Source organism: Artemia franciscana, chromosome 20 (genome assembly GCF_032884065.1).
Source record: "Artemia franciscana chromosome 20, ASM3288406v1, whole genome shotgun sequence".
In the NCBI taxonomy this organism is placed as follows: Eukaryota; Metazoa; Arthropoda; class Branchiopoda; order Anostraca; family Artemiidae; genus Artemia; species Artemia franciscana.
The window spans coordinates 12,320,297-12,344,645 of record NC_088882.1 but is presented as its reverse complement, the minus strand read 5'-3'; the positions used below and the strand labels follow the sequence as shown (position 1 = coordinate 12,344,645).

The window sequence follows — 24,349 nt, the reverse complement described above, 5'->3', positions numbered from 1 at the left end:
TTCTCGCAACTCTACTCTTTAAAACAATAAAAAACTTTAGCGTAAAGAGCGGGGTGTCGAGGAGGAAAAGCCCCTTTCATATACGGAGTAATTTCTGTTCGTTTTAAGTTTTAATGTCGCTCCTTACTTTCATTTAAAAAAACTTGTTTTTTTTTATTTAATTTGAATCAAGAATCAAACGTTTGGTTTAATAGAGCTTCTTGCGAATTGAAAAACTACGAAAATTGGAAAACTACAGCCCAAGCTACATACAGCTATAAAAAAGGTTTTAAAGTTTCAGAGCGGCATGTTGCGACTACATCTGTCTTTGAACATATCAACCAGCTGGTAACGAAGTGCAATGAAGTTGGTGGTAACGAATTGTAAGTAAGGAGCGACATGGCTCAATAGTAACATAAACTCAAAAAAATTGAATTTTGATATCAACATGAATATAATAAAAGAATTGGTTTATTATTCTGATTCCAAATATATAATTTTAATTAAGTTCTGTATTACCCATATAAGGCTACAAGCCTAAGAAAATTTGTATTATTTTTGAAAAAGGGGAGGAGGAATACCTTATGAAAGTAATTGCACTTAGAATGCTTGGACTTAAAATTATTTTGGATTTCGAAGCTCAATGAAGATACGTTTCTTTGAATCAAATGTGTGATTAAAAGTGTTTTGGACTCCGTTGTACACAATGCTCGACGAAGTGTGGTTTAAAACGTTTTCTACTCTGTTTTACACAAAACTCGATGAACCTAACTTTCTTTGAATCAAATGTATTGTTCAAAATGTTACGTACTCTGTTTAATGACATGATATACTAGATATGGTATACTAGAGTGGAATAGGTGAGTTAGGTTTTTACCAAGTTCTGAGAGAGAGGAATCGCATTCTTTTTAAAGTTAGAAACGTATGAAGTGGGAAGTTATCGAGATTCAGACAGACACAGACACTGCTACAAGCTCACAAGGGATATACTAGGGTCTTAAATAGGTGAACTGGGTTTTTACCAAAGTCTAAGGGAGATGAATCGGATTCTGTTTAAAGACATATGAAGTGGAAATTTATCAACATTCAGTCAGACACAGACCCTACTACGAGCTCACAGGTGGTATACAACAGTCTTGAATAGGCGAACCTGGTTTTTGCCAAAGTCTGAGGGAGAAGAATTGAATTCTTTTTAGAATTAGAGAAATATGAAGTGGGTATTTCTCATGATTCAGTAAGACACATACACTAATACAAGCTAACAGGTGGTATACTATACCCTGGAATAGGTGAATTTGGTTGTCACCAAAGTCTGGGTGAGACGAATCGAATTCTTTTTAGAGTTAGAGGTATATGAAATTAGAACTTATCAAGATTCAGTCAGACACCGACATTACTACCAGCTAACAGGTTAGTAGCTTATAAATGGGTTCACTCGTCAACACTCCAGACAGACAGGCTCTTTTAGTCTTTGGACACTTATTCCTCTTGCAATTCCAGTCAACTTGTTGGAGAATTAACATTGAATTAAGTTTTTATTAGTGCAAATGTCTAAGTTTATGAATTGAATAAATCGCCTCTCCTAACACTCATTGCAGATAGGACAAATTTGGCTTTAGATTCTTGTTTGTCTGTCGTTCTACGCTAATTAACGGTCCTTTGTTAATTCTAAATTCTTGGTTCACCCTGCCTAAGGTCCTAAGATTCTAGGCTGGCGTACCCTTCTAAAAACTAACAAACAAGTAGTCCAATAAGAGAGTCAAACTTACTCCCGCCGTTTACTATGACTAGTCATGGGTTCTATGATTATCTTGTTTATATGACTATCTACCTTAGTTCTTCTGATCTAGGTATGACCCATGGACGGATAATTGATAGACATATCTATAAAAAATTAACTAATATGATTTTTAAGCAATCCTAATAAGGGGATCGATGCCAGATTTGTCTCTCAGTCAGTCGGACTATGTGACTTAGCTTTTTCTACAATTAGCCATGAGTTCATGCCCACAACTACTGGATTTTAATTAGAATTAACAGGTGAATTGGATTCCTTTTAGTGTTAGAGAAATAAAGGAGAAGTTTATCTTTGTTCAATCAGACACAGCTACTACTATCTGCTCACGAGATGAATAATATCAGATCACCAGATTAAGGATTCAGTCAGACTAAGACACTACTACTAGAAAACAAGTGGTATGATAGAGTCTGAAACAGTGTGTTTTTGCCAAAGTCTGAGAAAGATGAATCGGTTTCTTTTAAGAATTAGACAGATCAAGTGGGAATCTATCAAAATTTAGTAAAACAAAAGCACTACTACCAGCTTGCAAGTAATATACTACAGTCTGAAATAGGTGAATTAGGTTTTTACTAAAGTTTGACAGACATGAATGAGATTATTGTTAGGCTTTGAGGCATATCAAGTTAGAATTTATCAAGATTCAGTCAGACACAGACACTATTAAAAGCTCAAATGTGGTATACTAGAGTCTGTAATAGGTTAAGTAGGTTATTATCAAAGTGTGAGAGAGATGAATCTAATTCTTATTAAACATGGAGACGTATGAAGTGAGAATTTATCAAGATTCAGTCAGACACAAACACTACTATCAGCTCACAAGTGGTGTACTAGAGTCTGTTTAGGGTTTGAGACATATCAAGTGAAAATTTATCATGATTCAGTCAGACACGGACACTACCACCAGCTCATAAATTGTATACTTGAGTGTGAAGTAGGTGAATTAGGTTTTTTACAAAAGTCCAAGAGAGAGACAAATCATATTCTTTTTAGACTTAGCAACATATGAAGTAAAAATTTATCAAGATTCACTCAGACACAAACACTACTATCAGCTCAAAAATGGTGTACTAGAGTCTGAAATACACTAATTAGGTGTTTGCCAAAGTCTGAGAGAGATAAATCGGATCTTTTTTTAAATTAGAGACAATGAAATGGAAATCTATCAAGATTCCGGCAGACAAGAAACTAATACAATCTCATGAGCGGTATACTAGAGTTTGAAATAGACGGAGTAGGTTCTCTACCAAGTTTGAGAGAGATGAATTGGATTCTTTTTAGAGTTAGAGACATATGAAATGGAAATTTATCAAGACTCAGTCAAACACAGACACTACTACTAGCTTACAAGTGACATACTAGATTCTGAAATAGGTGAATTTGGTTTTTACCAAAGTTTGAGAAATATGAATCACATTATTGTTAGGCTTTGAGATACATGAAATGTGAATTTATTTAGATTCAGTCAGACACAGACACTGCTATAATCCTAAAAGTCGTATACTAGAGTGTAAAATAGGTGAATTGGATTTTTAACAAAGTCTGAGAGCAATGAATTGGATTATTTTTAGAGTTAGAGACATATGAAGTGGGAATTTATCAAGAATCAGTCAAACACAGACACTACTATCAGCTCACAAGTAGTATACTAGAGTCTGAAACACGCAAATTAGGCTTCTTCCAAAGTCTGAGAGCGAAGAATTTGATACATTTTAGAGTTAAAGACATGTGAAGTGGGAAGTTATTATGATTCAGTCAGACACAGACATTTCTGCTGGCTCACAAGTGGTATACTAGAGTTTTAAATAGACGGATTATGTTTTTAACAAAGTGTGAGAGAGATGAATCGGATTCTTTTTAGAGTTAGAGACATACGAAGTGAAAATTGATCAAGATTCAGTTAGAAAAGGACACTACTACTAAATCACGGGTTGTAGACTTGAGTCTAAACAGAATAATTAAGTTTTTGTCAAAATCTGTTCGAGATGAATCGTATTATTTAGACACAGATAATACTACCAGCTAAAAAGTGGTATAATAGAGTCTGAAATCTGTGAATTAGGGATTTACCAAAGTCTAAGAAAGATGAGCTGGAGATTTTACTATAGTCTGAGAGAAATGAATCGGATTGCTTTTAGATTAGATATATATATGAAGCAAGAATTCATCAAAATTCAGTCAGACACAGAGACTACTACCAGCTCACAAGTGGTATACGTGAGTCTTATATAGGTGAAATAAGTTTTTGCCAAAGTCCAAGAGAGATGAACCGGGTACTTTTTAGAGATAAAGACATACGAAGTGGGAATTGATCAAGTTTTAGTCAGACACAGACAAGACTACTAGCTGACGAGTAATATACTAGATTCTGAAAAAAGATTAATTAGATTTTGAACAAAGTCTGAGAGTTAGGGTTTGAAAAAGTCCTTTTTAGAGTTAGAGACATATGAAGTGCAAAGTTGTCAAGATTCAGTTAGTCACAGACACTACTATTGGATCATAAGTCGTATCCTAGAGTCTGAAATATATGAATTTAGTTCTTACGAAAGTTTGACAGACATGAATCGGATTATTTGTACATAGACAGTACTACCAGATCAAAAGAGATATAATAGAGTCATAAATCGGTGAAATAGGTTTTTACCAAAGTCTAAGAGGGATGAGATGGAAACAGCATCTGTGACTGACTGAATTTTGATAAATTCCCTCTTTGTATATCTCTAACTCTGAAAAGAATTCGATTCATCTCACTCAGACTTTATAAAGCACCTAATTCCCCTGTTTCAGACTCTAGTATACCAGTTTTAAGCTTGTAGTAGTGTCTTAGTCTGATTGAATCTTGATAAATTCCCACTTGCTATGTCTCCAAGTCTAGAAAATTTCAATTCATCTCTGATGTAAAACTCTAGTATACCATTGGTGAGCTGGTAGTACTGTCTGTGTCTGACTGAATCTTGATAAATTCCCACATGTAACTCTAAAACTCATCAGATTCATCGGTCTGAGACTTTAGCAAAAATCTAATTTATCTATTTCAGACTCTAATATGCCACTTGTGAAATGGTAGTAAGGTCTGTGTCTGACTGAATCTTAATAAATTCCAACTCCATATGTCTCTAACTCTAAAATGAATCCAATTTTAATCTCAGACTTTGGTAAAAACCTTATATCGCTATAAGTCAGTTGGTTAATATCAAGTGCCATAAAAACGGGTGTAAGATCCACATTTGCCAGCGTTATCCGATATCTCTCGCACTGAGAAGTAATTACACAATTCTTTCTTCATTTTGTCTATCATCACTTTTATGTCAGAAGTATATGAATCTAATTCGCATCCGACTTCTTCAATGGAGATCCAAGTCGATAAAAATGAATAAAAAAATCTTTCAGAAGGAATTTTGGAGTAATGACTTGGCTTACTGTAAATATACTAACAATTCAGCGCAAAAATCCATAACTCTATTCAGGACTTTGCCCTTGGATAACCACCTGATCTCTGCATGATAAAACAAAATGCGGTGTAACGCCCTCGTATCATCATAAATGATTCAGAACAATCAATTCTGCAGCACTTTTCATTTAATAGAATTTATAATGTTAATAGTAATATTTAGAACTTCTTTTGGCATGGTTATGGCTGCAAGAGTTTGTTAATGGAGAAAGCAATGTATCAAACAAATGCTTGGCATCTGTTCTTTCAGTCTAGCAATACATTCACTCTTTTTACGTCCCACCAGTCGCACCAGCTACCGGCTATTTCACCAGTCGTACCAGCTACCAGCTATTTCACCAGTCGCACCAGCTATTTCACTGGATTCTAACGCACAAAAGCTACAAATTGCGCATTCCTCATAATATCAGTTGTTTCATCAAATTGCAAGGACACGAAAGAACTTTTCGTTATTTTGTCTGACTTCATCACGAACGTCAGTCGCCAAATTATTTATCCTTTGTTGTATTGTGTTGTCAGAGAGAGGTATAATTTTGAGCTTTTCGACCTCTTGCTTGCCAAACATAGCCTTTGCTGCATCTAAAGTCGCTGGTGAAATTAGTCGGCAATGAGGTTTTCCTGCTTTAGCCACAACAAAAGCTACTTGATGACTAGCGAGCAACGCTTTCTTATTTAGTCTGGTATTTTTCTTATGGCTGTTTTTTGATGTTCAAGAGCCTTCAATTTTTGCGAAAAGAAATTCCACGGGTGTATTTTTCTATTAGGATGTTTTGTTTTTAGTTGGCATTACCAACTTCGATGGTTTCATGGTTTATCTTGGCAATTTTTTAAAGCAAATTTCACACCATGGAATGTTCTAAATCATTGTAAACCCCTAATTCAAGTAATTGTCGTGATAAAGACGTTTTTGTCTTATTCCATTGCACCCGCTAGACATTGACAGTTCTAATGATATTTTCAGGATTTTATCCATTTTTTAATTATAAACAACTCGCTTAAATACGTTAAACAAGTGATTTGCTCTTATCAAACTTAACAGCAGACGAGACGGCAGAAGGTGTCTCATGCTCACAAATCACTGTTGCTCCAACTCTCAGGCACCTTACACACTGTCAAACCTTACCCACAGTCTGTGTATAACATTGTATTCTCACTTTTTAATCGTTTCCACTTATCGTGGCCTTCCTTCCGCTTGCTTCGCGGTTTTGCGTGAAGCAATCAGCTTCCAATGCCTCAGCTTCCATTCGCTTTAGGATTTATTTATTTATCCATGACTTTATATGCTGTCCTCATTGTGAATTAAATTTCTCCTCATTGTGGGCTTCATTTATTTATTACAAGTGTATTTTTGTTCAATTTAAGCTAGCTCGGCTCGTCTTAGCTTTGCATGTAGTTCTTTACTTTACTTGAAAAATTTTATTTGGGAAACGTTTCTTTAAATTAGTTTCTCTTTCAAAAACCACACTAGTATAGCTTAATATTTTCGAACAATAATAATTAAAACTTACTGAAATTCTAATTTATTTTAGTTTTGAAGTGTTCCACTACTACTGGTATGAAGAGTTTAGTTTCTCATAGAAATAAGACATGCAGTAAAAGGAAAACATGGTTTTTGGGCCAGACGGAAAGTATTTTGTATAGTTTTTCTATAGTCATTTTTCATTGCGATTCCAAAACATTCTCAGAAAATGTTTTATTCTGTTTCCAGGAGATGTTTTCATTTGTTTTTTATGCAGTAGAACGGGACCTATATTATTGTGTTAGGAATATACTATAATTTTCTTTTAGTTTTTGTTTTATCGTCATTAGTATTCTGTAGCTTGGTAACGGTAAAGGTGGAAATACGAAACCTTTCCAGCACCAAAATTGCGAAATAGAAAAAAAATTCCTAAGTTCTCAGAATTTTAGTTGATTTCCTAGAAATACGTATGATTTTATTTATTTAGTCTTTTAAACAACATAAACAAGAAGGAACAAAAAACTATTATGTCTTTGAAAATACATTATCTTGGAAAACTAGCAGAATCAGACTTGTGTAACCATCAATTATCTCTTAAAATACTTATTTCTAATCCTGTTTGTTTAACGAAATTTCTAGTTTGAAGATTAAATATTCCCATTTTTGACATAAAAGTTTTGATTTCAATCAAATTCTGTGAAATGTCATTTGGACATAAGGCTTGGGCCTACAACTAGACTCAAAAAAGTCCCGTTATGACCCCTAGTATATTTGTGTTGGGGAGGGTGTGGAATCTTGTCATTTGGGAATCTACCGTAAGGGGATTCTAGCTCTTAAACAAACTAAATAGAAGCGGAAATCTAGCGTTCTTGTCTAAGGTTTTTGGTTTTAAGCACAATCTCATCACTTCGGGGAGGGGGAGGAACTAAATCCGTGTTATCCGTGCATCTAGAGTAGAAAATTTCTGGATGCTGACCTGGCACGGTGGGAAGTAAGAGGTAGCGCCCTAGATAGGCCTTATGGGGATCAGAAAATAAGCAAATCTTTAACAATAAGGAAAAATTAGCGTGTGTGAGGACGGGGGTGTGCTTAAAGTTAGTCTTATAAGGTTAAGAATTCCGTTTGTCACATCTCAACCGCAAATTGTGAAACATTGTGATAAATAGTGTCTTAGTTATACTTTTTGGGCTTCATACCCTGGGCTTCATATTTGGGCCTTCATAGTCTGACCTTTAATGGGACCAATAATTTTTCATAAGCAAATCAATTAAGAGTTTTAGTTATAGCTTTGGAGTTTGATCTTTGTAGGAAAGGAAAGGGGAGGGGGCTCCAAATAATAATTTTATAACATACAGAAGAGAGACTATTGGATTCAGTCAAACTTTTGTTAAGTAAGAGGAAGCGTATTATTTCCCTCTTTTCAGTTATTTGTGCAGAAAAGGGGGTCCCTAAATTCAAGTCATCGGAACATCAGCCTAGAAAAATCGATTGAATATCAGCTAAACGTTTCAGAAAGTAAGCACATCTGTCTTAATCATGTCTAACTTTATCAAACAGTTCGTAGTAACGAACTGTAGTAAGGAGCGACCCGGCTCAATAGTAACCGAAACTCTAAAAAATGGAATTTTGATACCAATAGTTACATCAAAAGAATTGCATTTCAATGCTGATTTTAAATATATAAGTTTCATCAAGATCAGTTATACTGATCGAAAGTTACGAGAAAATGATGCCTCAAAAATTGAGATGATGCCTGAGAAAATTTGCCTCATTTTAGAAAATAGAGGAAAACACCCTCTAAAAATCATACGAGCTTAACGAAAATCACACCATCAGATTCAGCGTATCAGAGAACCTTATTAACGGATTTTCAAGCTCCTGTGTACAAGAATGTGGAATTTCACATTTTTTGCCACAAGACAGATCACGAATGCGTGTTTATTTGTTTTTTTGTTTTTGTTATTTTTCCCCCAGGGGTGATCGTATCGACTGAGTGGTCCTATAATGTCGCGAGAGGGCTCATTCTAACGGAAATGAAAAGTTCTAGTGCCCTTTTTAAGTGACCAAAAAATTGGAGGGCACCTTGGCCCCCTCCCACGCTCATGTTTCCCAAAAGTCACCTAATCAGAATTCTGGGATAGCCATCTTATTCATCATAGTCAAAAAACCTAATAACTATGTCTTTAGGGACGACTTACTCCCCCGCAGTCCCCGTGGAACGGGCTGCAAGTTACAAACTTTGACCTGTGTTTACATACAGTAGTGGTTACTGGGAAGTGTACAGACGTGTTCAGGGGGATTTTTTGGTTTAGGGGGGACAGTTGAGGGGGGGGGGATTACGTGGGAGGATATTTCCATGGATGAACTTTTCATGGGGGAAGAGAATTTCAATGAAGGGGGCGCGGGATTTTCTAGCATTATATGAAAAAAAAACAATGAAAAAATAAATATGAAAAGTTTTTTCTACTGAAAGTAAGGAGCAGCATTAAAACTTAAAACAAACAAAAATTATTACGCATATGAGGGGTTTACCTCCTCGTTATACCTCACTCTTAACGCTAAAGTATTTTTAGTTGTTTCAACTATTTATTCTATGTCCTTTTTGATTCAGAGGTCATTCTTAAGGAATTGGGACATATAAGCTTTAGTGTAAAGAGCGAGGTATCGACGAGGCTTGAACCCCCTCATATACGCAATAAAAACATACGAATATAGAAGTTCGTTACGTAAGTTATTTCGTAAGTTACGCATAATTTTTACCAAAGAAAACGTTTGTAAAAAATTAAAGTTCTACTTGCGTTTTTAAGTAATCAAAAAAATTGGAGGGAAACTAGGCCTCCTCCTTCACTCCTTTTTTCTCAAAGTCTTCCGATAATTGCAATTAATTAATATGCAAATTTTGTTTTAATTATTTATGTGCGGAGAGCCAAGATCAAAACATGTATTAATTCAAAAACGGCCAGAAATTAAATAGAAAAAAACAAGTTTTTTTAAATGAAAGTAAGGAGCAACAATTAAAACTTAAAACGAACAGAAATTACTCCGTATATGAAAGGGGCTTTTCCTCTTCAACGTCCCGCTCTTTACGCTAAAGTTTTTACTGTTTTAAAAAGTAGAGTTAAGAGAAAGAGTCAAACTTTAGCGTAAAGAGCGGGGCGTTGAGGATATACTTTCATATACGGAGTAATTTCTGTTCGTTTTAAGTTTTAATGTTGCTCCTTACTTTCATTTAAAAAAACTTGTTTTTTTCTATTTTTTATAAAGGGACAAGGGTAGAGAATAAGCTTATCCTAAGTACCAAGAAAATACCCGTTAGTCAATTTAAATCTAAGCTACATTTGGGGTTGCTTCGTAAAGTAAACCTTCAAAACAGATGGAGATTGATGGAATTAAAAATGATAATATATGTTTATTGTTTTTTTTTTGCTTCGGGATCATAGTATTATATAGTTTTATTGTATGTGAAATATTTATTTATGTTCGGTACATGATTTCATCCTCCTGCTTCTTATAGGACTGAATAAAAAACAAGTTTTTTCAGCTCAAAGTAAGGAGCAACATTAAAACTTGAAACGAATAAAAATTATTACGTATATAAGGGGGGTATATCCTTCCTCAACACCTCGTTCTTAACGCTAACGTTTTTTGATACTTTAAAAAAGTTACTCATTGTTCTAATTAAGCGACCCTTGTATTTCATGAGTCGTTTTTAAAGAGTTTTGACAAAATTTAAACTTTAGCGTACAGAGCATGGCGTTGTGGAGTGGGAAACTAACATCATATACGTAATAATTTCTGTTTGTTTCAAGTTTTAATGTTGCTCCTTACTTTGAGTAGAAAAGACTTGTTTTTCTTATTTAATTTCTCATTGTTTTTTAAATAATGCCAGGAAATCTGGCAGGAAAATCCCCACCCCCATGGATATATCCTGTGAAAAATTCAATTTTGGTGAAAATTTATCCCGGACAATTACCTTTAACATGTCCACGTGTAAAATAGGGTCGGTAAAGAGAAAGCAAGACATAAAGAAATTTTGTATAAGAATTCAGGTGAATTCCACCAGTGCGAAATTTTCCTTTAAAAGTTCATCCCCTGGAAACTTCCATTTCCTTGGTAAATATTCCCGTGCGAAATCCCCCCAGCAGAAAATTTGTCCTCTCCTCCCCGCCTGAAAAATGCATGCATACATCCCAATAACAAATACAATAAGTAAACAATAGGCAAATTTTATAACTTAGACATTTCCCTGGAGGCTCTTGGGGGTCATGTTATCTCCGAAGGCATAGTTATTGGGTCTTTTAACTATGCTAAACAAAATAGCTGTCGTAAAATTTTGATCGGATAATTTTGGGAAAAAAGTGGCATGGGAAAGGGCTTGGTTGCCCTCCAATTTATTTGGTAACTTAAAAAGACCACTGGAACTTTTAATTTTCGTTAGTGTGAACCCTGTCCCGCTGTTCTAGGCCCACTGGGTCGAAACTATCACCCCTGGGTAAGAAAAACGCATCCGTGATCTTTCTTCTGAAAGAAAAATACAAAAGTCCACATTTTTGCAAATAGGATCTTGAAACCTCTACAGTGGGGTTCTCTTATACGTTGAATCTGATGGTTTGATTTTATTCAGATTCTATGACTTTTAGTAGGTGTTTGCCCCTTTATTTGAAAATCAGGCAAATTTTCTCGTGCTCGTAACCTTTGATGGGTAAGACAAAAGCTAATGAAACTTATATGTAAATAAGAATAAAAATTCAATTCTATTGATATATAATATTGATATCAAAATTCTGTTTTCAATAGTTTTGGTTACTATTGAGCCGGTTCGCTTCTTACTTACTACCACGGAATGTTTGATATACTTGTTTTTTTGCTGCTTTTTTTCTTTTCATTGGTAGCACACCCTCGCTAGCGAAGCTTTTGGTGTGCATGATTCTGTCTCTGTTTTTTTTGAAGAGGGGGGGGGGATAATAAATTACCGTTGCTTACTTATTCACTATTGGGCTCCAAACTAGATCTGACCATTGTGTTAAAAGAAGAGTGGAGAAACTCCCTGAGTTTTTAATCAATAGGAAATCTAAGTGAAGGAATTGTCGAATCTTAATCTAACTTGCCCGAACTAAGAGTAAGTGTCCATTAGGTGGTCCATTCCCAATCCAATTCTATTCGGATGGGAAAAATGTTCATGTATATTTTTAAGCTATGGAATTTACCAGAAAGAGGCATTGGGTCTCAATAGAATATGATGGAAAGTAAGAGCTTGTGTCCTGTGTGTCCATTTTTAACATTAACATTCAATCCTAGTTCTGAAAAGATGGGGGTCAAATTAAACATACATCTATACTTGAGCGTATTCAAGATTTCTGTTCGGGGAGAGGTTGCAAACAAATTAAAAAAAAACATAAAAATTCTTGTTTTTTTAAAGTGCTTATGAGTTGATAATTTTTTTGCAAGGGGGTGGAGGGTCGAACCTGGCAACCGCTGTCCTTGGACATGGCTCTACAACACAGGATTAGCTATATATACATGCTGGACTTTAAAGAAAGTAAGTGCTAGTGTCCAAATTGTGCCTTAGAGGAGGCTGGGCATTATCCAGCCTTCGTGACGGAAGCCCAAATGATTGTTATTAGATTATTTAGTTAAACAGGCTTTGGTATCCCGAAAAAATTCTAGAAACAGGATGCCCCCTGGGGAAATTGATAGAAACAGGATGCCCCCTGGTTAAGCTTATCAGTGCATCACACTCAAATCAACTTTAATTGGGCGAAGGGATCCTCAAAATATTTTGTGAACTTTCTTGGCGAGGGAATTACAACAGAAAAGTTAACAAAAGAGTGTATATTTATACAAAACTTTCCTAAATTTAGAGAGGAATCCCTTATCCGTGATTATACTAACATTTTACTCTTTTTGACAATAATAGTGTTTTTTTTTATTAATGGCCAGAAAATATAATAGGAGTTCGTAATTTTTTCATTTCTCAATTACAAGGATCGTCTGACCACTTGGAACCCATAAAAGTTTGGATGGATATCTTATGGTGATAATATGTATTAACAGCAAAATTCCTAGAATCATTAGTATTAGAATACATTAAGAAGCTTATACATAAATAAAAAGGAGCAAAAATCACCTTGTGTTAGTTCGTTCAGACTTAGACTAGTAGAAATGGCCACATATTCATCTCCTTTTATTAATCTCCTTATTAGTAGGCATGGCAAAACTGGGATGGATATTACCTTCCCTCCTCATAGAGCAAGTATCCATTCAGAACTTAATTATCTTAATTACCTTTTGCTTGAGTATTCGCTAACGAGGGGCAGTTGTTCTTCTACTATGTAAGATAATAGCGAAGAAGACCACACTGCCTTTCAACAACAAACAAACACAAAGTAGAAACAATAGTTGAAATCTTTTCAAGACAAAATCAATTCAGTGGATATTTCGGTCCTATATCCAAGGGTCGTCTTCAACATAATACGAGAAAGAAAGATATATATATATATATATATATATATATATATATATATATATATATATATATATATATATATATATATATAAACTTTCATTAAAATGTTAGAGTTAAAACTAATAATGGTATTTAAAAAAAAATTAAAAAAACAGCCCTAGCATCCTTACTTCAACAAAGTTAAATATTATTATTTTAATTCTCACATTTTAATGTAAGTTATATATATATATATATATATATATATATATATATATATATATATACATATATATATATATATATATATATATATATATATATATATATATATATATATATATATATATATATATATATATATATATATTTTCTATCTTTCTCGTATTGTACTGAAGACGGCCCTTGGACATAGGGCCGAAATGTCTGCAGAATTGATTTCCACTGTCTTGAAAAGATTTTCCCTATTGTTTCTACTTTGTGTTTGTTTACTATGTAAAATAATTCCTGGTTGCTCTGATTTTTAATTTCACTTTCTGTTTCTATTTTAAAATGAACTTAAAGAATCATGTTCAAACTTCAAAGAATGGGGTGACGAGAGTTTTAAAATAAATACTAGGTACATCAACTCGCAAAAATTGGAAACCCCTCATTGCAACTAGCAAGAGTTACAATCTCCTCATCGCTGAAGATGTAGCCTAACAGCCGCTTATTACTTACAAGTCCCCTACATGTCTTACCACTAGAACTAAATTGATCTGTGACGAGAGACTGCTGTCCCTTTAAACACTCATTCTATACACCAAACTTGACTAAGACTTTACTGTATGTATTTTAAAGTTCAGTATACGTAGCCAACTATTACTTAGAAATGTTCTACCTATCGATTATCTTTTAAACATTTGAACTAGTAATTTAATTATTAATACTTAAATGGTTATTTAATGGTATTTAAACCAATAATATTGAATAGCCTCGTCAATGCTCGGAGCAGAGTAATAAAATGTTATTTATAGCTTAAAATTCACACTTAGTGTAAAGACTGAGAACTTGAGTGCGTAGCAGCCTCTTAATTATATTAAATAAAAAAAACAAGTTTTTTTAAATGAAAGTAAGGAGCGACATTAAAACTTAAAACGAACAGAAATTATTCCGTATATGAAAGGGGCTTTTCCTCCTCGACACCCCGCTCCTTACGCTAAAGTTTTTTATTGTTTTAAAAAGTAGAGTTGCGAGAAAGAATCAAACTTTAGCGCAAGGAGCGGGGTGGTCGAGGAGGAAAAGCCCCTTTCATATACGGAATAATTTCTGTTCGTTTTAAGTTTTAATGTCGCTCCTTACTTTCATTTAAAAAAACTTGTTTTTTTTATTTAATTTCTGAAAGTTTTTTAATTAATGCATGTCTGATTTTGGCTCTCCGTACATAAATTATATAAAATGAAATTTGCATATTAATTATTTTTTGGCTAAATGGCTTTCTCTTAGTTTTGATCAGACGATTTTGAGAAATAAGAGGTGGGGAAGGAGGTCTTGTTGCCCTCCAATTTTTCGGTTACTTAAAAAGGCACCTAGATCTTTTATTCTTAACGAACGTTTTTATTAGTAAAAAAAATACGTAACTTAAGAATTAACTTGCGTAACAAACTTTTATATTCTTATATTTTTGATTATATATATGAGGGGGCTGGTCCCCTCGTTAATACCTCGCTCTTCACACTAAATCTTGTTTTATCCCAATTCTTTAAGAATGACCTCTGAATCAGAAAGGCCGTAGAATAAATAGTTGAAATTATTAAAAAAAATTTTAGCATAAAGTGTGAAGTGTTTATCTCCTCCTGAATACCTCGCTCTTTATGCTAAAGTATTTTTAGAACCCCTCATATGCGTAATAATCTCTGTTCCTTTTTAAGTTTTAATGCTTCTCCTTACTTTCGATTGAAAAAACTTTTTCATGTTTATATTTTCATTGTTTTTTTTTTATAGTAATGCTAGAAAGTCCTGCGCCCTTTTCATTGAATTTCTCTTCCCCCATGAAATATTCCTCCAAGGAAAGATCCTCCCATATAGCCCCCTCCCCTGAACCCCACACCCAAACCAAAAAAATCCCCCTGATAACGTCGGTACACTTCCCAGTAACCATTACTGTATGTAAACATTGGTCAAAGTTTGTAACTTGCAGCCCCTCCCCCAGGGACTGTGGGGGGTAAGTCATCCCCAAAGACATAGTTATTATGGTTTTCGACTATGCAGAACAAAGTGGCTATCTCAAAATTTTGATCCGTTGACTTTGGGAAAAAAATGAGCGTGGGAGGGGGCCTAGGTGCCCTCCAATTTTTTTGGTCACTTAAAAAGGGCACTAGAACTTTTCATTTCCGTTAGAATGAGCCCTCTTGCAACATTCTAGGACTACTTGGTCGATACGATGACCCCTGGGGAAAAAAAAACAAAAAAAAAACAAAAAAACAAATAAACACGCACCCGTGATTTGTCTTCTGGCAAAAAATACGAAATTCCACATTTTTGTAGATTGGACCTTGAAATTTTCTATAGGGTTCTCTGATACGCTGAATGCGATGGTGTAATTTTCGTTAAGATCCTATGACTTTTAGGGGGTGTTACCCCCTATTTTCCAAAATAAGGCAAATTTTCTCAGGCTCGTAACTTTTGATGACAAAGACTAAATTTGATGAAACTTATATATTTGATTTCAGCATAAAAATCCGATTCTTTTGATATATCTTTTAGCATCGAAATTCCGTTTTTTAGAGTTTCGTTTACTATTGAGCCGGGTCGCTCCTTACTACAGTTCGTTACCACGAACTGTTTGATAAAATAATTTTCGTCCATCATAAGTTTTAATGTTGCTCTATAATTCCATATGAAAAACTTGTTTTCAAAAACCAAATTAAATTTATGTTTATTTCTTATATCATTTTCGGTGAAGTTGAAACAAAAAAGGAGCTCTCATTGCCCACTGTTTTCTGTTACGCTACAGAATATTTTTCCTGTCTCTGATAGCTTTGAAACTTGCAGGGCGTGTAGACAGAAACAGAGAGAAAACAAATATATTGAAAAACAAACATATTTTGGAGGTTGGTTGTATCAATTATATGTGATACCTGAAACTGGACAAGCAATTTATTTCCTCAGATTGGTTTAGACTTACATAGCTTGTAAACAGAGGCAAGGGTGACCCTAATGAAGAAAAAAGTATGTAAAAAAAAATGACGCATTGATTTGTGTTTTGTCTCCGATCGGTTAGCAAATCACTCGGCACGTATGCTGAGCCAAACCAACGTAGATATTTTGAAAGATATTTTGAAAGAGTAAGATATTTTAAAAGCTTTTAAATCGGTTAGTGAAACTTTAAGTTAGTCAAACATTCCTTTTTTTTAGATGGGCTAGAAAATTTTAGTGCAAGTAGACTTTATGAATCTAATGAGTTAATTAAATTTTGGAAGAAAAAACTTGGCTATACCAAACCATAGAGGTAAAAATATTCATTTTTTTCTATGCTGATTTGCTTGAAATATAAAACCATGTAGAAACCTCAATAAAATGTTTACCCAAGGAAACATCAATTAGAGCAAACATTACGGAACCAATTCTGATTGTATTGATTCATGACTTTTTTTTACAATAAAACAGAAAAAATAAATAATCTGCTACAACAAAACATAGCATTATCTAATGATAAACTGTAATAATTGAGAAATAAACTGAAATAAAATAAATCCTTGGGAAAAAGGAAGTTCCGAAAGCATTTAAAAGACAAGTTTATACATTAGTGATCTAATGTTTCTTAGCAACGCCGAAAATTGTTAAAAGCTGTTAAAAGTATCGAAGGAAGTTTGTTTACACTAGGTGAAAATTGAGATCATTTTAGTGAAATGGAAATATGTTTAGCACTTTCAGCTTCCAATTTTCCTAGTATAATTTCGTTTTGAAACAAAATGGCAAGTGTACTTAAAAATGTTTAGCGAGCAAATTTAACCAGACAATTGTGTTAAAATTTATATTTCTCCAATGGACAGTATTTTTTGTTTTCTTGTTGTGGACAATAGGAAGTATCTAAACTCAAGTTTGTTTTAGTTGACTAATTTTCGACACTGAAATTAGGTACCTGAAAAACTCTACCAGCTGATCCTCATCCTCAAATATTTGTATAACACATATTTTCTTTGGAAGGACACTTTTTTTTTACAATTTCTTGTTTCACAAGGAACGTTTAATTAGAATAATAAGCTTTTTTAAGCTTAAAAAACTTTAGCGTAAAGAATGAGGTATTAAGGAGGGGACAACCGCCCCCATATGCTTAATAATTTCTGTTTGTTTTAAGTTTCAATGTTGTTCCTTACTTTCAATTGAAAAAACACGTTTTTTTTAATTTCATTTCTGATCTTTTTAAATAATATCGACAAAATCTGGCTTTCTCTAGATGGAAAACTCACTTCCCCTACAAAAAATTCTTCCATTTAAAAATTCTCCAACGTAACCCCCTCCAGAAAAATATTTTCCTCCTCCCTCAAAAAATCATCTGTATACTTCCCAATAACCAATACTAAATATAAACTAAAATTTGTAGCTTTTAAGCCTTCCCCTAGGGACAGCGGGGTAAAGTCATCCTCAAAGACATAGCTATTAAATTTTTTGACTATGCTGAACAAAATGGCTATCTTAAAATTTTGATCAGGTGACTTTGGGGAAAATGAGGCATGTTACGGGAGGATAGCTGCCTTACAATATTTTTGGTCCCTTATAAAGGGAGCTAGAACTTTTGATTTTCAATAAAATGAGCCCTCTCCCGATCTTCTAGGACAGCTGGTTCTACCCGTTCACCCCTGGAGAAAGCAAACGAAAAACAATCTCTTCATTTCTTTAAGAGATGAAAGAAGTAAAACTTATATCTAACGCTCATAAAAAAAAAATCTTTACTTCTTTAATTTCATTGCCCAATAGAATTAGAACTCTTATGTACTCTTTGATGAAATTCTCAAAACTTTGAAACCCTTCAAATATTTTGTCAGTTGAACCAATGGCCCTAGAAAATTGGGAGAGGGTTCGTTCGAAACAGAGATTAGAAGTTGTCCATTTTAGTTATTAAAGGATATTTTTCTGAGGATAGAATGTGTTGTCAAACCTTTGTTCCATCAAAATCCATGTTGCAGGGGTTTAATAATTCAATTTAAAAGTTTGAGGTTTTTTTGGATTGGATCAAACTTTATTAAACCACAAAAGAAAAACAATACACAATTTAATCACTTGACAAGTAGTTGTTCAAGAAGAGACAAAGCTCTGAGGACGAACGACCACAACAATCAATGTCAATAATTCAACTAGATTAAAAGTTCTAGTGCCCTTTTTCAGTGATCCAAAGATTGGAGGGTAACTAGCCCCCCTCCCATGACTCTTTTCCCCCAAAACAGTTTGATAGAAATTTTGTGATAGTCATTTTCTTCAACATAGTTGAATGTCCGAAAACTATGCCTTCGGAGATGACATTACCCCTCACAGCCCCTGGGGATAGGTCTTCAAGTTATAAAATTCATAAATTGCTTACGTACAGTATTTGTTGGTGGGACTTATACAGACATCTTAAGAGGGGTTAGGGGTCTTTTCACTCGGGGCTGGTTTTTACGGAGACAATTTTCCGTGAGGAGGCAGTTTTCCGGTGGTTCACATTCCAGGGGAACTTTTAGACTGGGAGGATTCTACAGAATTCCTATATATATATATATATATATATATATATATATATATATATATATATATATATATATATATATATATATATATATATATATATATATATATATATATATATTTTTTTATTTGTCAGCTCAATTTTGTATATGGAAAGGTTCCTGGGGGAATTGTTAGCTCGGGGACAAATTTAGTGGGTTCGCGTTTCAGTGAAGAATTTCTACTGAAGGGGAGACTTCCGGATTGATCGGAAAAACGATTAAAATTTGAAGTATTCTTCAAATGAAAGCATGACAAGGGTATTTTCTCCGAGTAAATTGTCTATAAGAAATTTTATGGGGGAGGGGAATTTCAGCGAGGATGGAATCGCAGCGAGGGAATCTTATGGGGGGTGTATTTTGCGTGGGAGGAACTTTCCACAGAGAACTTTTCGGTGAGGGGAGGAATTTTTCATGGAGGATGAGCCAGATTTACCGGCATTATTTAAAAAATGATCAAAAATTACATAACAAAAACAATTTTTTTCAACTGAAGTAAGTAGCACCATTAAAACTCAAAACGAACACAAAAATTTTCCGTATGTGAAGGGGTTTCTCCCTCCTCAATATCTTGCTCTTTACGCTAAGATTTGACTGTTAGTCCCAATTTGCTAAGAACATGTCCTAAAACACAAAAGTCGTTTAAATTAGAATAGGAAGCATTTTTAAAAGGGCTAAAAACTTCATCGAGAAGAACAAGGTATTGAGGAGAAGGCGACCCTTTCATATTTGGAATAATTTCTCTTTTTTTCAAGTTTTAATGTTGCTCCTTACTTTCAGTTAAGCGAATTTTTTTTATGTAATTAAAAAAAATCCTTATGGATGTAAATAGCGAAGTTGAAACTTGAAACGAACAACTTCCTTTTTCCCCGATTGCGCCAGATATTTCTACAAAACTGGCTAAAATAAACTGACTCGTGACATTTCCTTTTAACTGCAGAATTCTAAGAATGTGTGCTTTACTGAAAACTAAGCTTGCTTTGGTTCTTGAGAGAATTATAATTGTATACCAAAATAAGTTGATATCATTGTTGCTGATAGACTATTGAAAGACTTATAAATAAGTCTTTATTTTGTGCAAGCTAGTCATATAATCCCCTCCTCCTCAGAGAACATCCTCTTTTTCTGTTGGTTTTGCGGCTTTATTAAAGCACTAGTTTTTAGAATTTTGCAGATATTAGAAAACATTACTATTCTATTTATTTAAGCTAGTCTTTCAGATACATTTCGAGTCTTCAGCAAAGCAAATTTTGGTTTGTTTTTAGTTGCAACTTTGCTCTATACTTCCGTCCGAAAAACCTTGCTTTTGTAACTTAGCTTACCTGGATAATCCAGTAAGGTAACCAGCAGAGGACATACACAGTGACAACTGTAAGCACTAAACGGGTCACGCGACGATGGGATTTCTTCTTTTCTTCAGATTTCTGGCGAGGTCCGACAGTCTAAATACAAAAATCGAAAGTTTACGTTACATCACTAGATGGGGATTTTTTTTTTTTTTTTTTATTTTATTTTTTTTTTTTTTTTTTGTAGAACTAATGGAATCAAAAGCAATTACACAAAATAATAAGAGTGTTTCGAATAAACAACGAAAATTGATAGGACATACAAAGGTGGTGGAGGTGAGGATTGTGAGTTTAGTAAATATATAGCTAGAGTAAGTTTTCTTAGTTAAAATCAATGTTAACCAAAAAATTAAAAAAATCGGAAACTTAAATGCTAAAAATACCAAAAAGCTTAATTTTTGAATGGCCCAAAGTTTTCCACTATCCGTTTTATTTAAAGTTTTCCTCTATGTTCTTTTTTCTTTAACTTGCGTCGAGGACGCATTGTTTTTATATACTCAAATGTGATTTTTTTTTTCTCTGAATTTCACTGGGATTCCTCACTTATTTTTCTTGAACTTTGAAAGAAATTCAAATATTCCATCAATTATACCTTATCTAGTTGCACTATTCTTGTACTGAATGCCTAAATTACTTTTAACAAAAAAAACTGTTACAAATAAAATTATTCCTATTTGAAGACTAAAATTCCCGATGTGATAAAAAATAGTTTGCACAAATACATCTTTGCTGAAACCGAAATTGAAATCTTACTGAGCGTTTCCAAAACGAACCATTAAGCACTATTTTTAATAGTTTGAAAGTTTTTTTTTCTAGGAGTTAAGGATACAGGCTTTTGTTTTCAGGGATGGTCTAAAACTGAATTAAAATGCTACTAATTTTCTTGGAAGCAAAGTTTACCTTTCCTGAAAGTGGTGCATTATTTATCAGAAATTGATGATCAAGATAAAGTAAAACTAAATTTAGTAGAAAAAAAAATTAAAAGTAGTTTTGTGGTGTGTGTTTTGGGAGTTTCCTTTCTCTTTATTCTATACCCCACTTTAATCTTTGTTCATTTGGCCGGTTGTAAGTATACTGTTAATATTAAAATATGACCATCAAAAATCGAACATAAATAATAATCATGGTATTCTACCTCACCTTCACAACTAAACAAGTTTATAAGAAAATACGGAGTCTCACCTTAAGTTTTTGTACAACCATACAGTAAAAAACCATGATGAGGGAGGTTGGAACAGCAAATGCAGCAAAGAACGAATAAATAGTAAAAATGGGCAGACCATAGTAAAATTCTGGCCAAACAATATTACAATTTAGCCCTCGAGGAGACGGCACAGTGTTAGCATACATGAAAATTGGCAATATTAATAGAGCAGAAACCATCCAGCCTGTTAACGCGACGACCTGAAAATTATTAATGTTCATTAATAATTTATGGCTCACAAAAATAAAATATAGAGCAATTTACTGCGGAGCAATATATGATAAACTAGCAAAATCTTAAAATCTATCTCATTTTATGAAGCGAACAATAGTTCTATATATTTATATTTATCTATTTAGCTGTAATTTTTCTCATAAACAGTATTACAACTTTTTCTAGATAGGTGTGAAAAACGACCTAGATAGGTTGCAACTTTAGGAAAATTTGTTTAGGACCTTAATTTTGGGAAAAAATTTTCATGTGGATGACGTCACAAATACCCAACACCCGCTCGTCCAATGCCTTGATGGTTTTACTTTCCAGAACCGAATAAAATAAAATGTATACAATGTCATTAAAAACTATACTCTGCTTTCCCGAGCGAGCCCCCGTAATCTATCTATTTATATAAAAATAAGTTGTCTGTGGGTCTGTCGAGTGACGTCATGTCATCATGTCGTCATGTCATCATGTCGTCATGTCGTCATGAAGTTAGTTGTCGTCATGTTTGTTATGACGATGACGTCATTAAAGGTATTTAAGAAATTCGTTCAAAGACAAATTTTTAATTGTAAGAAGATCGTGGACGGAAAAATGTTTAATTGTAAAATGACTGAAGAACCTACAATGGCAACAGCCGAGGAAGCTGCTCAAAGAGTCTATGCCAAAAAACTTGCGGCTGATAGAGAAAGTAAGAAAAGAAAGCGTGCCGAGGAATCACAGGAACTGCAAGAAAAGTCTGTCTGTCTGTCCGCATATGACGTCTGAATTATTTCATCATATACCAATTCAAAAACGAATGTATTCAAGCCCGAAGTAGCTGAGTTGGGGACGCGTTATGTTCCAGGTTCTAGGTCTGAGAGGTTGCTGGTTCGGACCTTGGCTAGGTAAAAACTACAAAAAAAAACTAAAAAGAAAAAACTAAAAACTAAAAAAAAAACTAAAAAAACTAGAAAAAGGTAAACACTACAAAAAAAACTAAAAAGAAAAAAAAACTAAAAACTAATAAAAAACTAAAAAACTAAGAAAACTAAAAAAGAAAAAAAAAGAAAAAAAGGAAACAAACTGAAAAATAAAGGTGAAAAAAATAAAAATAAGTTGTATGTGTGTTATGTCTGTCTGTCTGTCTGTCCGCATATGACGTCTGAATTATGAATTATTTCATCATATACCAATTCAAAAACGAATGTATTCAAGCCCGAAGTAGCTGAGTTGGTAGCGCGTTATGTTCCAGGTTCTAGGTCCAAAAGGTTTCAGGCTCGAACCTTGGCTAGGTAAAAACTACAAAAAAAACAAAAACTAAAAACTAAAAAAAAAGACTAAAAACACTAAAAAAAAATGTACACTACAAAAAAAACTAAAACAAAAATAAAAACTAATAAAAACAAATAAAAAAAACTAAAAAACTAAAAAAATAAAAAAAGAAAAGAAAATAAAAAAAAGAAAAAAACTGAAAAATAAAGGAGAAAAACAAAACTAAAAAAAAAAAAAAATAAAAAAAAACTAAAAAGGTAAAAACTACAAAAAAAAACTAAAAAGAAAAAAACTAAAAAAACTAATTAAAAAAGGTAAAAACCAAAAAAAAAGAAAAAGAAAAAAAGGGAAAAAACACAAAAATTTATTTCATCATATACCATTTCAAAAACGAATGTATATAAAGACCGGGACACCGGGACACAAATGACGACCGGGACACAGGGAATATAAATGAGGACCGGGACACAGGGACACAACTACAACGGTGACGCCGTGGGGCACAGGGGGATATATAAATGACGACGGCGACACAGGGAATGTTCGATTAGCAATCACAATCAACAAAGCTCAAGGGCAATCATTAGAATCATTAGGTATATATCTGAATACGGATTGTTTTTCCCATGGACAATTATATGTTGCATGTTCAAGAGTCGGTAAACCTGACAATCTATTTATATACACAGACAATGGGACAGCGAAGAATGTTGTATATTCGCAAGTTTTACGTAGTTAAAAAAACACACACACACACACATATATATATATATATATATATATATATACTAGCTGTTGGGGTGGCGCTTCGCGCCACCCCAACACCTAGTTGGTGGGGGCGCTTCGCGCCCCCCCCAAGCCCCCCCGCGCGCGTAAGTCGTTACGCGCCATAATAGTTACGCGCCATTGTAGTTGTGTCCCTATGTCCCACCTGTGAATATAGATATATATATATATATATGGTTTTAACTACGTAAAACTTGCGAATATACAACATTCTTTGCTGTCCCATTGTCTTTGCATATAAATAGATTGTCAGGTTTACCGACTCTTGAACATGCAACATATAATGGTCCATGGGAAAACAATCTGTATTCAGATCTATACCTCATGATTCTAATGATTGCCCTTGAGCTTTGTTGATGGTGATTGCTAATCGACCATTCCCTGTCCCGGTGTCCCGGTCGTCATTTACATCCCCCTGTTTCCCCCGGTGTCCCCGTTGTAGTTGTGTCCCTGTGTCCCGGTCGTCATTTATATTCCCTGTGTCCCGGGTCCCGGTCATCATTTGTATCCCGGTGTCCCGGTCTGTATATACATTCGTTTTTTAGTTTTGTTTTTCTCCTTTATTTTTTTCCTTTTTTTTTCTTTTTTAGCTTATTTAGATTTTTAGATTTTTTAGTTTTTTTTATTAGTTTTTAGTTTTTATTTCTTTTTAGTTTTTTTGTCCCGG

General features: G+C 33.9%; 1 protein-coding gene across 1 annotated transcript in view; it reads right to left on the bottom strand.

Moving 5' to 3' along the window:
* LOC136039764 (somatostatin receptor type 2-like) overlaps positions 1–24,349 on the bottom strand; it is a 188,012-nt gene that overhangs the window by 31,488 nt on the left and 132,175 nt on the right. The window contains exons 4-5 of the mRNA XM_065723628.1: positions 21,402–21,623; positions 20,196–20,315 (exon numbers count right to left, since the gene is read on the bottom strand). Of these exons, the coding sequence (XP_065579700.1) occupies positions 20,196–20,315; positions 21,402–21,623 (342 nt within the window). The remainder of the gene's footprint in view (positions 1–20,195; positions 20,316–21,401; positions 21,624–24,349) is intronic.